We start from the raw sequence: 17994 nt of genomic DNA, 5'->3' as shown, positions 1-17994 counted from the left end.
CACTTTAAAATACCATTTTCCTCCCAAAGGCACATTAAATTAAATTATAATGACAGCATGCACTTATTTTCTTATGATTTATTGTTTAAAAATAAAAATCTATGAAAGGATAATCCTTCTCCATAAGATAAGGCAACAGAAAACAACAGGAAAAATGCCATATTCATTAAAAACATATTTACCAACCCACTAAACCAGGTCAATTCATGAAGCTCACCTGTTGGCTCTGTCATGATTTTTACCAATTAATTAATATTGTGTTTCCTAAAAATAAACCCATAGGATTTGAGGCCCAGTAAGCACATATTACCTTACAATTTTATTTACCTTATGATACCAGATGATCTGATATAATAAACTCATGGCAAATTTTACATCTCATTACTCCATAATTATTTCATTCCCCTATAAAGTAAGAGTGTTTTTAAGGGCTTATAAATAAAAGTAAACACCACAGAATAACAGCTTTTAGGAATTGGTAATAGAAGTCTGGCTTCAATAAATGATTTTTTTTTTTTTTTTTTTTTGGTCAAAGGATAGCTTCATAAAGCAAAAAAGTCAAGCGAGTCAGCTGACAGAGACAAAAATTCCAAAGTGATAGTGGTTTAAGATAGAAATTTAATTTTAAAAAGTTTTACACTATTACATATGGGCATTTTTAATTATTTCCATTATAATGTTGAAAATTTTGAGTCATAATCTAATTCTATTTCAAAATTAATATTAGTCAAACTTGAATAGTCTCCCTGCTTTAATATTTCAATTTAAATATTAAATATACTGTGAACAAATGTAAGAATTAAATTCAGTGGTGAACACTGGAGAATTTTTTACAATAATTCGTGCATTTTAATCGAATCAAAATCTCTAAAAGTAATGGAAACCTAGTCACAGAACAGCTTGAGAACAAACCAATCAAATTCTGGACATTCAGGACATTCTTATTAAAAGCCCATATAGGGGCTTCCCTGGTGGCGCAGTGGTTGAGAGTCCACCTGCCAATGCAGGGGACATGGGTTTGTGCCCGGGCCTGGGAAGATCCCACATGCCGCGGAGCCTCTAGGCCCGTGAGTCATGGCCACTGAGCCTGCGCGTCTGGAGCCTGTGCTCTGCAACGGGAGAGGCCACAATAGTGAGAGGCCCGCATACTACAAAAAAAAAAAAAAAAAAAAAAAAGAAAAGAAAGCCCATATCTACACAATATCCACTCAGTGAATCACTCCCTTCATCCCTAGTTGCATTTACTTCCACTTAAACTTGGATAATGAGTGACCTGAGAATCAGAAGAAGGCAACAGAGAACATCATTCTCTTCTGACCTTCACAATCCAAGGTCAGTGGCCATGCGTACTAAGAAATGTCTTCTAAGGTACTTGATATTGGCAGGGGAAAGGCTAACTTTTTCATTGTTGATGGCAAAATGAATTTTTCATCTTCAATATTTGCCTTGATGTCTTAACTCTGAAAGAGTTATGCTTTGATAATTTGCTAGTTACTGTTTTTTTTTAACAATCTAATTTCTTGTACGTATAAATAATCAGTGACCACGCTATGGCTGGTGGTGCCAGTTCTCCAGGGCTCCTTGTTTGAATAGGCTTTCCTTTTATTCGTAGTGATAATTTTAGCTCAGTACCTGCAAGCTCAGAAAAATGACTATATTTCCTGGTCCCCCTTGGATCCCAGGTGTGGCCACATTACTAAATTCTGGCCCATGGAGTGTAAGCACAAGTGTCACTGGCAGCTTCTGAGAACTCTTCCTTAAGAGACGTTTGGCACTTGATTTTACTCCTTTTTATTGATCTTTTTAAAAATTTTCCTGTTGGCAGGAATTTGGATATAGATGGACATGCAGCAGCTTCTTGAACCATTATATGACCTCGGATATAAAGGCTCTGGAAAATAGAACAAGGAGGAAGAAGCCTGGGTATCCAACACCAAGGAGTGCAATTCTACGATCCACCTCCAGTTTTGTTGGTAAGAAATCAATTTCTATTTAAGTCACTATCATTTTGGACTTTTGTCACTCTCTGATGAGCCCAATCAAAGCTAAAACAGCACGCAGAACTGACATTAAAGATGCTATGGCAGGAGAGAGGGGGAAGATGGTGGAAGAGTAAGACGTAGAGATCACCTTCCTCCCCACAAATACATCAGAAATACATCTACACGTGGAACAATTCCTACAGAACACCTACTGAACGCTGGCAGAAGACCTCAGACCTCCCAAAAGGTAAGAAACTCCCCACGTACCTGGGTAGGGCAAAAGAGAAAAGAATAAACAGAGACAAAAGAATAAGGATGGGACCTGCACCAGTGGGAGGGAGCCTTCAAGGAGGAAAGGTTTCCACACACTAGAAGCCCCTTCATGGGCGGGGACTGCGGATAGCGGAGGGGTGGAGCTTTGGAGCTGTGGAGGAGAGCACAGCCACAGGGGTACGGAGGGCAAAGCAGAGAGATTGCCAGGCCTTTGAAGCTGCACGCTCGCCCTGCCTTCTGTACCCCTCCCTCCCCCGGCCTGAGTGAGCGTCTCCTTTAACCCCATCCTGTCTGAGAAGAACAGACGCCCTCTGGCGACCTACACGCAGAGGCGGGGCTTGATGTACCCTGCATCTGTGGAATACATGAATAGACAATGAATCACCCCAAATTGAGAAGGTGGACTTTAAGAGCAAGATTTATTATCTTTTCCCCTTTTCCTCTTTTTGTGAGTGTGTATGTGTATGCTTCTGGGTGAGATTTTGTCTGTATAGCTTTTCTTTCACCATTTGTCCTAGGGTTCTATCTGTCCATTTTTTGTTTTGTTTTGTTTTGTCTTCTACTTTTTAAAAAAATTTCTTTCTGACTAATTATTTTTTCATTTTAATAACTTTATTTTATTTTACCTTACTTTATTTTCTTTTATCCTCTTTCTTTCTTTCTTTCTTTCTACTTTTTCTCCCTTTTATTCTGAGCCATGTGGATGAAAGGCTCTTGGTGCTGCAGCCAGGAGTCAGTGCTTTGCCTCTGAGGTGGGAGAGCCAACTTCAGGACACTGGTCCACAAGAGACCTCCCAGCTCCACATAATATCAAATGGCAAAAATCACCCAGAGATCTCCATCTCAACACCAACACCCAGCTTCACTCAACAACCAGCAAGCTACAGTGCTGGACACCCTATGCCAAACAACTAGCAAGACAGGAACACAACCCCACCCATTAGCAGAGAGGCTGCCTAAAATCATAATAAGTCCACAGACACCTCAAAGCACACCACCAGACATGGACCTGCCTACCAGAAAGACAAGATCCAGCCTCATCCACCAGAACACAGGCACTAGCCCCCTCCACAAGGAAGCCTACACAACCCACTGAACCAACTTTAGCCACTGGGGACAGACACCAAAAACAATGGGAACTACAAACCTGCAGCCTGCAAAAAGGAAACCCAAGACACAGTAAGATAAGCAAAATGAGAAGACAGAAAAACACACAGCAGATGAAGGAGCAAGATAAAAACCCACCAGACCTAACAAATGAAGAGGAAATAGGCAGTCTACCTGAAAAATAATTCAGAATAATGATAGTAAAGACGATCCAAAATCTTGGAAACAGAATAGAGAAAATGCGAGAAACCTTTAACAAGGACCTAGAAGAACTAAAGATGAAAAAAGCAATGATGAAAAACACAATAAATGAAATTAAAAATACTCTAGAAGAGATCAATAGCAGAATAACTGAGGCAGAAGAACGGATAAGTGACCTGGAAGATAGAATAGTGGAAATAACTACTGCAGAGAAGAATAAGGAAAAAAGAATGAAAAGAACTGAGGACAGTCTCAGAGACCTCTGGGACAATATTAAACGCACCAACATTCAAATTATAAGGGTTCCAGAAGAAGAAGAGAAAAAGAAAGGGACTGAGAAAATATTTGAAGAGATTATAGTTGAAAACTTCCCTAATATGGGAAACGAAATAGTTAATCAAGTCCAGGAAGCAGAGAGAGTCCCATACAGGATGAATCCAAGGAGAAACATGCCAAGACACAAATTAACCCAACTGTCAAAAATTAAATTCAAAGAAAACATATTAAAAGCAGCAAGGGGAAAACAACAAATAACAAACAAGGGAATCCCCATAAGGTTAACAGCTGACCTTTCAGCAGAAACTCTGCAAGCCAGAGGGACTGGCAGGACATATTTAAAGTGATTAAGGAGAAAAACCTACAAGCAAGTTTACTCTACCCAGCAAGGATCTCTTTCAGATTTGACGGAGAAATTAAAACCTTTACAGACAAGCAAAAGCTAAGAGAGTTCAGCACCACTAAACCACCTTTACAAAAAATGCTAAAGGATCTTCTCTAGGCAAGAAACACAAGAGAAGGAAAAGACCTACAATAACAAACACAAAACAATTAAGAAAATGGGAATAGGAACATACATATCAATAATTACCTTAAATGTAAATGGATTAAATGCTCCCACCAAAAGTCACAGATTGGCTGAATGGATACAAAAAAAAGACCCATATATACGCTGTCTACAAGAGACCCACTTCAGACCTAGAGACACATACAGACTGAAAGTGAAGGGATGGAAAAAGATATTCCATGCAAATGGAAACCAAAAGAAAGCTGGAGTAGCAATTCTCATATCAGACAAAATAGACTTTAAAATAAAGGCTATTAGAAGAGACAAAGAAGGACACCACATAATGATCAAGGGATCGATCCAAGAAGAATATATAACGATTGTAAATATTTATGCACCCAACATAGGAGCACCTCAATACATAAGACAAATACTAACAGCCATAAAAGAGGAAATCGACAGTAACACATTCATAGTAGGGGACTTTAACACCCCACTTTCACCCATGGACAGATCATCCAAAATGAAAATAAATAAGGAAACACAAGCTTTAAATGATACATTAAACAAGATGGACTTAATTGATATTTATAGGACATTCCATCCCAAAACAGCAGAATACACTTTATTCTCAAGTACTCATGGAGCATTCTCCAGGATAGATCATATCTTGGGTCACAAATCAAGCCTTGGTAAATTTAAGAAAATTGAAATCGTATCAAGTATCCTTTCCAACCACAATGTTATGAGACTAGATATCAATTACAGGAAAAGATCTGTAAAAAATACAAACACATGGAGGCTAAACCATACACTACTTAATAACAAAGTGATCACTGAAGAAATCAAAGAGTAAATCAAAAAATACTTAGAAACAAATGACAATGGAGACACGATGACCCAAACCCATGGGATGCAGCAAAAGCAGTTCTTAGAGGGAAGCTTATACCAATACAGTCCTACCTTATGAAACAGGAAACATCTCGAATAAACAACCTAACCTTACACCTAAAGCAATTAGAGAAAGAAGAACAAAAAAAACCCCAAAGTTAGCAGAAGGAAATAAATCATAAAAATCAGCTCAGAAACAAATGAAAAAGAAATGAAGGAAATGATAGCAAAGATCAATAAAACTAAAAGCTGCCTTTGAGAAGATAAACAAAATTGATAAACCATTAGCTAGACTCATCAAGAAAAAAAGGGAGAAGACTCAAATCAATAGAATTATAAATGAAAACGGAGAAGTAACAACTGACACTGCAGAAATACAAAGGATCATGAGAGATTAATACAAGCAACCCTATGCCAATAAAATGGACAACCTGGAAGAAATGGACAAATTCTTAGAAATTCACAACCTGCCAAGACTGAATCAGGAAGAAATAGAAAATATGAACAGACCAATCACAAGCACCAAAATTGAAACTGTGATTAAAAATCTTCCAACAAACAAAAGTCCAGGCCCAGATGGCTTCACAGGCGAATTCTACCAAACATTTAGAGAAGAGCTAACACCTATCTTTCTCAAACTCTTCCAAAATATAGCAGAAGGAGGAACACACCCAAACTCATTCTACAAGGCCACCATCACTCTGATATCAAAACCAGACAAAGATGTCACAAAGAAAGAAAACTACAGGCCAATATCACTGATGAACATAGTTGCAAAAATCCTCAACAAAATACTAGCAAACAGAATCCAACAGCACATTAAAAGAATCATACACTATGATCAAGTGGGGTTTATCCCAGGAATGGAAGGATTCTTCAATATATGCAAATCAATCAATATGATACACCGTATTAACTAATTGAAGGAGAAAAACCATATGGTCATCTCAATAGGTGCAAAGAAAGCTTTTGACAAAATTCAATGCCCATTTATGATAAAAAACCCTCCAGGAAGTAGGCATAGTGGGAACTTTCCTCAACATATTAAAGGCCATATATGACAAACCCACAGCCAACATCATCCTCAATGGTGAAAAACTGAAAGCATTTCCACTAAGATCAGGAAGAAGATAAGGTTGCCCACTCTCACCATTCTTATTCAACATAATTTTGGAAGTTTTAGCGACAGCAATCAGAGGAGAAAAGAAAATAAATGAATCCAAATCGGAAAATAAGAAGTAAAGCTGTCACTATTTGCAGATGACATGATCCTATACATAGAGAATCCTAAAGATGCTACCAGAAAAGTACTAGAGCTAATCAATGAATTTGGTAAAGTAGCAGGATACAAAATTAATGCACAGAAATCTCTGGCATTCCTATATACGAATGATGAAAAATCTGAAAGTGAAATCAAGAAAACACTCCCATTTACCATTGCAACAAAAAGAATAAAATATCTAGGAATAAACCTACCTAAGGAGACAAAAGACCTGTATGCAGAAAATTATAAGACACTGATGAAAGAAATTAAAGATGATACAAATAGATGGAGAGATATACCATGTTCTTGGATTGGAAGAATCAACATTGTGAAAATGACTCTACTACCCAAAGCAATCTACAGATTCAATGCAATCCCTATCAAACTATCACTGGCATTTTTCACAGAACTAGAACAAAAACTTTCACAATTTATATGGAAACACAAAAGACCCCGAATAGCCAAAGCAATCTTGAGAAGGAAAAAGTAGCTGGAAGAATCAGGCTTCCTGACTTCAGACTATACTGCAAAGCTACAGTAATCAAGACAGTATGGTACTGGTACAAAAACAGAAATATAGATCAATGGAACAGGATAGAAAGCCCAGAGATAAACCCACACACATATGGTCACCTTGTCTTTGATAAAGGAGGCAGGAATGTACAGTGGACAAAGGACAGCCTCTTCAATAAGTGGTGCTGGGAAAACTGGACAGGTACATGAAAAAATATGAGATTAGATCACTCCCTAACACCATACACAAAAATAAGCTCAAAATGGATTAAAGACCTAAATGTAAGGCCAGAAACTATCAAACTCTTAGAGAAAAACATAGGCAGAACACTCTATGACATAAATCACAGCAAGATCCTTTTTGACCCACCTCCTAGAGAAATGGAAATAAAAACAAAAATAAACAAATGGGACCTAATGAAACTACAAAGCTTTTGCACAGCAAAGGAAACCATAAACAAATCCAAAAGACAACCCTCAGAATGGGAAAAAATATTTTCAAATGAAGCAACTGACAAAGGATTAATCTCCAAAATTTACAAGCAGCTCATGCAGCTCAATAACAAAAAAACAAACAACCCAATCCAAAAATGGGCTGAAGACCTAAATAGACATTTCTCCAAAGAAGATATACAGACTGCCGACAAACACATGAATGAATGCTCAACATCATTAATCATTAGGGCAATGCATATCAAAACTGCAATGTGATATCATCTCACATCAGTCAGAATGGCATCATCATAAAATCTAGAAACCATAAATGCTGGAGAGGGTGTGGAGAAAAGGGACCACTCTTGCACTGCTGGTGGGATTGTGAATTGATACAGCCACTATGGAGAACAGTAGGGAGATTCCTTAAAAAACTGCAAATAGAACTACCATATGACCCAGCAATCCCACTACTGGGCATATACCCTGAGAAAACCATAATTCAAAAAGAGTCATGTACCAAAATGTTCATTGCAGCTCTATTTACAATAGCCAGGAGATGAAAACAACCTAAGTGTCCATCATCGGATGAATGGATAAAGAAGATGTGGCACATATATACGATGGAATATTACTCAGCCATAAAAAGAAATGAAATTGAGCTATTTGTAATGAGGTGAATGGACCTAGATTCTGTCATACAGAGTGACGTAAGTCAGAAGGAGAAAGACAAATACCATATGCTAACATATATATATATAGAATTTAAAAAAAATGTCATGAAGAGCCTAGGGGTAAGACAGGAATAAAGACACAGACCTACTAGAGAATGGACTTGAGGATATGGGGAGGTGGAAGGGTAAGCTGTGACAAAGTGAGAGAGTGTCATGGACATACATACACTACCAAACGTAAAATAGATAGCTAGTGGGAAGCAGCCACATAGCACAGGGAGATCAGCTCGGTGCTTTGTGACCACCTAGAGGGGTTGGATAGGGAGGGTGGGAGGGAGGGAGACACAAGAGGGAAGAGTATGGGAACATACATATATGTATAACTGATTCACTTTGTTATAAAGCAGAAACTAACACACCATTGTAAAGCAATTATATTCCAATAAAGATGTTAAAAAAGAAAAAAGAAATAATTCCCAAAAGAAAAAAAAAAAGATGCTATGGTAGGGCAATACCATATTTCATTGAACCCAGGACATCATCAAATGTAAGAAGCCTCCCAATTTTAGAGTTGTAAAAAAGTGAAGAAAATGTGCCTCTGGAGATTGATGAACTGATATTTCCTAAAACGACTTCATTAGAACACTAGTTCTGAGAAATTGTAATAGATAATTGCAAAAAGAGGAGCTGATTAATCAAACAGTTCTGAGAAACTGGTTTTAACAATTAAATAGATTTTTGTCCTCAATGCAGTAGTTTTTATAAACTACCTAAGTGCTGCTGAGAGTCTCTAAGAAATGAAAATAATGTTTGTGATTTTTAATGTGCATGACCCAATGCAAGGTATTTTACTTACTTTCCTTTGATTTCACATCAGTTTTATTGTGAAGAGGATCAGAGGACTAGTGTTTCATGGAATGCACTTTGGCAAGAACCACAGTATGGACTAGATAGACCCAAATTTGGGGAGTCCATGTAACCAAGCCAGACCATATGAGGCCTTCCAAAATAGACCCACACCCATGTTCTCTGCCTGCCTTTTGTCTGTAGAAAAACTTTAGTGAAAGAATAAATTTAATCAGAGAGGTGAGAAAATGCAGAAAGAAAGGGAAACAGTCAAGTAAGACAAAATAAGAATACTTTAACCATTAAACTAAGTCAAGGACCTTTAGTTCTTTCTCAAGGACTAGAGACAATATTCTGAGCCATGTCCTTTGAGCTGTTTTGCAGATACTGAAACCCTTACCAGGTGGAAGAAGTTAACTGTATGCTGCCCACAAGCACTTAGACTGCAGACCGGTTGGAGCTGGAAGGTTGATAATGCTGACTCCCAATTACCTCACCACCAACCAATGAGAAGAATGTCTACAAACTGACCACGCCCTGCTCCTTGAACACTGTAAGACTCCTCACTACCCCCTCCAGGGCGGGACACACGGTTTTGAGGGCATTAGCCCTCTGTGGCCCCCTTTGCCTGACAAAGCAATGAAGCTATTATTTTCTACTTCACCCAAAACTCTGTCTCTGCGTTTCTATTCGGCACTGGTGAACAGATATCAACACACAGGCTCCTTATATCAACACACCAAATCACCTCAGGAATCTACCTTTTAACAGCCCCAAATTTTTGTTCCCAGAGAAGGGAAAAAATGAATTTTCACATTTCTTTTTGAAGATATGTCCTGCAGTGATCAATTCAGCCCCATGGCATTGGTCAAGTCATGCTCAATTACATCACAGTGTTATGCATCAGACCTTAGTAAAGAAAATAAACTTGACAACTCGGAAACTGATTTGACAGATGAGACATTCATTCTGCCACAAGTTCGGCTGGATAAGGAGTGAGGCCAGTGCGTATTTCCTAAAGTTTGCTGAAGGGTTTGAGGTTCTATTTGGAGAAGGAGAGAAAGAAAGGAGAGAGCCTGGAGGAGACGTGAGGAAATGCTTCAATGCTATTTGAATTTTAAGACTCTTAATTCAGAGACAAATCATTCTGTCCCTGGTTCTTTACCCACTGAGCAGAGGAGATTCTGAAATGAGCTGAGCGAAGTATGTACTTAAACAGAATCCACCATAACATCTGGCTGTGATGCTCTTTTGCAGCATCAGTGGCGCCTACTCTATGCTATAAAATTATTATAAAAGCCTGACGCCATTTGCCTCATGTTCATATGGAGCTAAACATCAATTTTATTGAAAAGAATAGTCATTTTTGTTCAATAATATATTAAGAATATAACTATAGAACTGTGTTTTTCACTTTTCTAATTAGTGTTTTGGTTTCTACAAGATGCTTTACATGGGTGATACACATTATTGATATTAAGTAGATGTTTGTTCAGGTAGGTTAGTTAATTAAATTAAATTTTAATTAAATAATTAAATTAAAACTAATCAAATAAAAAATTTCAATAACCTATGAGAGGTAAAAACAAAAGCTGGTAGTAGTCACTCTGATTTTTTCCAAAGGTACCTTTCATCCCTCAGTACTTACTATCACTAAAATATATTTCAGAGAGGAAAAAACAAATTCTTCCTAGAGAAATAGATCCAGTCAATCAAATACCATGTCTTATCTAAATAATGATAAAGTATCCAGACGATGAAATAAATTTCCCTTTCTCGTCTCAATAATCAGTGGTTTTAAAAGTTATTACATAACACATAAAATACAATTTTACTTTAACTTCCAGAAAACAATAGAAAAAGATGTTATTTTTTCTTTGTTGGTAATGCCAACTTAGACACACTAAAATCTTCTGTATTGGGTGACTGGGAAAAGATGTACTAGTAAACTATGAGGCTGACAAAAAAAAATTTAGAACATTTTTACATACATCAATCGATACTGTATAATATAGTAAAGCTACAGGTTTTAAATTCTATACCAGCCTTCTTAATGTTTTAATAATTTCTAAATATTGGTAGCTCCACCTAAGATGCGATATTTATCTGTGATAGCTTTGTTAACTTTATTGTTCTCCCTGGGAAATGAACAACAAAACTATTAAAAACATATTTTTTAAGTAAGCCAAGTAGAAAAATGAACTCTGAATTTCCCTATCTCTGTTTGAAAATAGTATGTTTTATTCAAAATGTTTGCAGTATTTATAATATAATATAACACAGGGAAGCCTCTTGAAGTTATCTCCCAAATTTAAATTCCTGGAAAAATAATCACGTACAGAACGGTTGCTTTGATTAGATTTGATTTGACATGATTTGATTTGATTTGATTTAGGAGCATAGTAGAAGAACTTCCAGGTTATCAAAAATATATAATCTCTGTCAGGGCCAATAAACCCAGAGCTACACCTTTCTTTATGAAAGGAAATGCTCCAAATGATTAAGTTCTGGGTAATTTAGCTCTTACAAAATTTACCTGTTTCAGAAACTTGCTAGTTTCCCAAGCTTAATCCAAGGGAGAAAGAACCACTTTGTATATTATATAATAACATTTCATTAATGCTCTACTATACAGTCTGTGTGCTAAAACACTCCTTATTCATCATTTCATGGACTTCTTACAGCCCTGTGAACTGGGTACCACTGCTACCATCATTTCAGCCAGACTAAGAGCCAAGCACACAGGATGCAGAGCTCATGTCCATCTCGGTATGTGAAATGGGGCCACGTGACTAAACGCACTGCCTACATGTGCCTACTAACAGACTTCAACTGTGATGCTTCTGCTGGCTCCAAAGGACCTCAGCCCATGCCAATTTTGCATACAGTCATAATAATTGTTTTCTTTCTGAGACATTAAGTTCTGTTTTAGCCCTGAATATACTTCTGCTCTCTCCAGCACTTTTCTTTCAATATTTTAGCTTATGTTAGCAGCTCCTAAAGTGTGTTCTGTGGAATCTAAATCTTGGGAAGTATTAACGGTCATTATAAACAAAGAAGAAAAGGTTCTCTGATGTCATGAGTTTAGGAAACACTGGGTGGAAAAAAGGTCATTGGAGGAAGAGTTCTTAGTGTCCTCAATATACTAATGAATAGTGTGCCTCTTCGGAAGAAAGATACAATACACCATTTCACAAGTGTATTTGACCACAGATGGGACACCTTTATTCCAAATCTTGCAGGATTGGTGGTCCATGGCACAAATGTTGAGAAATATTGAAATAAGATTTTAACTGTGTAATCACCTGTTTTGTACCATAAGGAGAAAAAGGCTCAAGTGGCAGAATTTAAAGTTCCTGTAGGGAGCTACATCAGTCCCGTTGTGAATCTATGCAAGCAAATACACAGTCTCAATGGACTGACAGGGAATCGTCTAATCATTCTTAACATATTTAGTGTACAACAATTTGGAACAGAGCTGTCCAATCAAGGCATTGCTTTGAACAATCTCAAGAAAACGCTTTTAGGAAAAAGTTAGGCAAAGATTGATCAGCTGGCATTTTTGACCTGACACTAGACATAATTTTAAAGTGGGTGAAGCGAATCTTCATACAAAACAAGAAGCTGCATGGTCTAGGCAGGACCCTCTTGGCCTTCTTTCTTTCCCTTTTTCTCACTTCCTCTCATCCAGTCTGCTTGTACCCAGAGAAAACAGTAAGTTTTTGTTTCCTTTTGTCTGCCCTCACATAGGACTGCCATCCAGGAAAGGCTCCCCAAATCCTTAAGTTAGTTTTTTCTAACCTCCCATGATCAGCATATTTCTATTCCTCATTATTATGAATCACACTCCACAAAAAATCATTTGAATTGAACTATTCATCCAGATTAAACAGATTTTTTCATATTTATATAATCATGGAACTCTTTGTATAAGACCTGTTGATATTCTTCTAATGTACGTTCAGCAGACACATTATGTGACTAGTGACTGAAGTCAAGCAATGTAGCCAGGGAACCAGCTAGAGAAGAGCTTTCCCAGGAACTCGGAATGACTCATTGCTCATCTTTCCTACCCAAGATAAAGAATTTGGTGAATCTCTGTTCTCATCCAGGTAATGGGCTCAAGGAAAGGGAGATGTTTTAGGCTGGGGATGCAGTGAATTTTCTCAGAAAAATCATTCCCACTGTTGGCAACTGCCTACCCTAAGTGTATATATATATATACCATCCTATGTTGAAAATGGTATTTTAAAAAATTGGGGAAAAGTTGAGGGGGAGGGAGTTATCCAGAAGCATACCCACGCAAAAGAATTCATTTTCACTATTCAGAGGCAATTTGATGTATTGAGGGTATTTTCTACGTAGTCACCAGGCAAAGAATTAATCTATTTTTCAAGCTCTTCCTGTGGCTACCAGTTTAACTTAGTTCATATAGACCCCACATTCTTCATTGAAGTTCTTGTTGTATTTCTGATTTTCTGATATCTTCTGACCGGTATTAGGACAACTCCAACACTCAGAAACTTTTTTTTTTTTTTTTGCCGTACGTGGGCCTCTCACTGTTGTGGCCTCTCCCGCTGTGGAGCACAGGCTCCGGACGCACAGGCTCAGCGTCCATAGCTCACGGGCCCAGCCGCTCTGCGGCATGTGGGATCTTCCCGGACCGGGGCACGAACCCACGTCCCCTGCATCGGCAGGCGGACTCTCAACCACTGCGCCACCAGGGAAACACTCAGAAACTTTTTGAAAGGACCTCAACCCTCAAGCTACTGTGCCTTAGAAATGGGAAGCTATGTCCTTGTGTGTAACAGAAGTCTTACAGTTCAGCCAAATTTCCCTTATTGCTTTCCTGGAATTACTTAGCTACTTTATTACATTAGTTCATAGCATTAGGTAATTTAAATTCTCCCAGAGTACTAATCATTAAGATTTTTCATTTAAATATCACCATAGTCACTTTTATGCAAACAAATCCCTAGGAGCCAATAAATGATTTAGAATTAGATTGCCTTTTTCTATGCTACAGTGAGTGGCAACCTGGGAAAGAAACATACCTCATTTTCTCTATAATATAAAATACTCTAAATTGCAAAAAAAAAAAAAAGCTTCAAAAGGAAATGTTAGAAAGAATCAAGAAAAAATGTATATTGACGCCCAAATGAGTATTTGGCTAACTGGGACCCCTCACTAAAAGCAAGAGAAAGAGTAATCCTTATAAAGAGGGTGAATTTATTATTTTCCTAAACACTTCTGTCTCTTTTTTTCTAGATAGATAAGGACAAAATTGAAAAAGTAAACAGCCAGAAAAAATAACTCTTTTCCAATTGATCTTATAAGTAAGTCAATAAAAGCTATGAATATGAGCCACACCTCTAAAGATGTTATGTCTTACTGATTGTGGAAAATATCCAAAAATATATCTAAGCTGATCATTTCATAAAGTTAGTTCTGGCTCCAAGATGAAAAGACTTTTTGCTGTTTTGAACCTGAACTGGCCAAAGCTAACTGATTAAACCGGAAGTCTAGGAACCATTTGGGGGCAGATCTTTTAAAGTCCTGACTCTGCCATTTAAGTAATTCTATGGTGGCTTTTCTCTCCTCTCCATCTCCGTGTGACTTGGCCTCTCTCTGTGTCAATGTTCTTGTCTTTAAAATGTGGAGAATTACAGTACCCACTACATCAAGCTGGAAATTAGATGAGATAATGTATGAAAGTGCTGATAAGAGTGATTGGCACACAACTACTCAATACATGGCAGCTATTATGATCTTTTCTGATACTAGTTATAATTTAGCAGGTCCTGCTACTGGAATTTGAACTGGAATAATAAGTCAGGGGATTACATCTTTTGAAAGCAAAGCGCATTGAACATTTAATGAGGAACTTGTGGATTTACAACTCATCCAACAGCATAAATAACAGCCCTGCTTGCTCTGAGATGCTGAGAGCTTCCAGGCAGCCAGGACCTGACACCTTCATTGCAGAGGGAAGAGCCAGTTCTCCAGCAGCCAGGGAACCCCTCTCTGCCCTGGACATTTTTTTTTAATTTAATTTTTAGTTTATATTGGAGTATAGTTAATTTACAGTGCTGTGTTTGTTTCAGGTATACAGCAAAGTGATTCATTTATCCATATACACATATCCATTCTTTGTCAGATTCTTTCCCATATAGGTTATTACAGAATACTGAGTATAGTTCCCTGTGCTATAGAGTAGATCTTTGTTGATAATCTATTTTGTATATAGTAGTGTGCATATGTTAATCCCAAACTCCTAATTTATTCCTCCCTCCCACCCTTCCCCTTTGGTAACCAAAAGTTTGTTTTTGAAGTAAGTCAGACAGAGAAAGACAAATATCATATGATATCACTTATATGTAGAATCTAAAAAAAAAATGATACAAATGCCTTGGGCATTTGTAGCAGGCCTTGAATACAATCAAAATCTCAACTGAGAGACACCACAAATGGGAAGGTAAAACTGCAGCTCTAAGTTAGACATCTGTGATAACTAGACAGGTGGAAGATTCTTTATGCAAGGTACATATTATCAGAAGATAACACCACTTGAAAATGAAAGGGAAAACCAATACAATAGTATTAGAAACATGAGGGTGTTACGAAACATGGCAATTTCATGAAGGAGTTTGCCAGCTCATCAGGGAAATTTGAAGGTGTTCTTTAAATAGAAAATGTGAGGATTTTTGAGGATAAACTTCTGCTAGTCATCATAGCATACCTGTCTGCAGTTACTGGCATGTATTTTATCTTCATTTCATAATGGAGTACCCAAGAGCTGTCAAAACTCTGTTTTGATGAATTCACAAAATAACTAAGTTTACTTAGAAAAAGAAAAATCAGGACAACTAATGACTTGCTTAAGCATTGGGTCACCGACAAGCCAATCATCAGAAACATGAATTTCTCTGCAATGATTAGCAATGTAAATGAACACAATCATTCCTGAAGAGAGGAAACTATATCTAATTAATATTAGTGAAATTTCAAAGTCCACATGAAAATTTGGGGGGATGTAACAACCATTTTGGGGAAAGGTTTTTTTTAATTTATATGACAAAATTATCTCGGAAAGCACTAAACTCACTATTTTAGTTATTTAAAATTGCTTTATATGCACATATGAACACACTTATACAAACACACACATACATGAGTCAAACAGAGAGGATACCTACTACCACTTCATTCATACTCAGAAGCAAGGGGCTGGGTGGCAGGGTGCCAAGGCGATATGTGAAACCCTCCTCCAAAGTCATTCCCCAGAATTGGCTGTAGTTCTGGGCTGTCCATCTGCCTTACAAATGAAAGAGAAAAATAGGTACAGGTTACATGATGTCACTTTTATCATTACATGTTCACTTATATTTCTGAAATTATATAGAAGCAAATCTGACAAAATTGGAACTGTTACTGAAAGCTAGATATTCATTATATTAATGATGCATTATTGATTACTCTAATAGGGAAGCATATCACTCTTCTTAAAGTAGGTCTATATCAATTATTTTAGTGTCTCAAATGAGGAACCTAAGGCTGTATTAATATAGACTAAATTTAAGAATATTGAATCTCCACATACAGTAAAGCGATTTTAGTGATAATAAGGTCAATATATGCAGTTTCTTCTAAATGTCATTAAATGTATTTTAGAAAGAAGCTTGAATGTTCAGAAATGTACTTATAGGTTAAATTGGGAAATCTGTTTTATTTATAATTTAGATTTGAAAAGAAGCCGACCATGTAAAAACAAGTATCCATGAAAAATTGAGGATAAAATAGTTATACTTAAAAAGATTACAGCAACACTAATTAATTTTGTTGAAATATTTTATTGAAATATTGAAATATTCTATTATGTATTAAATGAGTTAATTTGTGGTAAATGCTCAATAATATTAGTCATTATTAATATAATATAAATTCAACTGATGTAAAATTAGATAACAAAAAAGTACCGTTTTTTAGAGACATATTTTGTGCCCTTACATAAAAAAGTAAGCTTTGTTTTCAAAACCTAATATTGAGATTTCAAGACAACAATTCCTTAAGAGATGATAGGAGATGAAAAATGAGAAAGATGAAAGTAATTTAATCATTGTTTGTTTGAATTAGCTACAACTCAAGGACAATATATTTTCAGTACTTAAGGCAAATCTAAACTCTATCATGTTGTGTTTATCACCAAAATTGTTTACAGTGTGAAAGGCTCTTATGAATGATTGAAGATATGACTCAATTTTCAATAATATGCCTGGTGGGCTTCCCTGGTGGCACAGTGGTTGAGAGTCCGCCTGCCGATGCAGGGGACACGGGTTCGTGCCCTGGTCCGCGAAGATCTCACATGCCGCGGAGCGGCTGGGCCCGTGAGCCATGTCTGCTGAGCCTGCGCGTCCGGAGCCTGTGCTCCGCAAGGGGAGAGGCCACAACAGTGAGAGGCCTGTGTACTGCAAAAAAAACAAAAACAAAAAACAAAATATATGCCTGGCAAGTTAATTCTTTTCTTTTACAAGATCTGTTAGTTCATAAAACATGAAGCAACTTTGAGCCACAATTTTTAAATGTAATCTCCATCATCCAGAGAATTTCAATAAAGAAACTTTTGAATATATTAGACATTGCAGGTTTATTTAAGAGACCACCAGGATCAGCCTTAGGCAAAATCACGCAATAGTAAAATATGTTTTTGGTGCCCTACACTAGTAGTTTTCAAACATTGAGACATTTGGGGGCCATTTAATTAATCATTCAATTTAGTGAATAGGGATCAGTATTTTAAAAGATAAAATAGACTATAAGACAAACAATAGGAAATATTAGAGTTTATAGGACAGAGTGAGGGTAAGTAATATTTATATACATTTAAGTATAAGTGCGTGTGTGTGTGTGTGTGTGTGTGTGTGTGTGTGTGTGTGTGTGTGTACTAGGTCATAAAGTTACATGTATGATTTACTATAATTTATGCTCAAAAAAGCATGAATAGCACCACTGCTCTGCATCATCCTTTTT

At 37.0% G+C, this 17994-nt stretch overlaps 1 protein-coding gene across 1 annotated transcript in view; it reads right to left on the bottom strand.

Annotated features, from left to right (window-relative positions):
* TINAG (tubulointerstitial nephritis antigen) overlaps positions 1 to 17994 on the bottom strand; it is a 93863-nt gene that overhangs the window by 62508 nt on the left and 13361 nt on the right. Inside the window, exon 4 of the mRNA XM_060021349.1 lies at positions 16164 to 16278. Coding sequence (XP_059877332.1) covers positions 16164 to 16278 — 115 coding nt within the window. The remainder of the gene's footprint in view (positions 1 to 16163; positions 16279 to 17994) is intronic.

This window comes from Delphinus delphis, chromosome 10 (assembly GCF_949987515.2).
Source record: "Delphinus delphis chromosome 10, mDelDel1.2, whole genome shotgun sequence".
Lineage (NCBI taxonomy): Eukaryota > Metazoa > Chordata > Mammalia > Artiodactyla > Delphinidae > Delphinus > Delphinus delphis.
The sequence above is the reverse complement of the archived record's forward strand: the minus strand, read 5'-3'. Positions and strand labels throughout refer to the sequence as shown.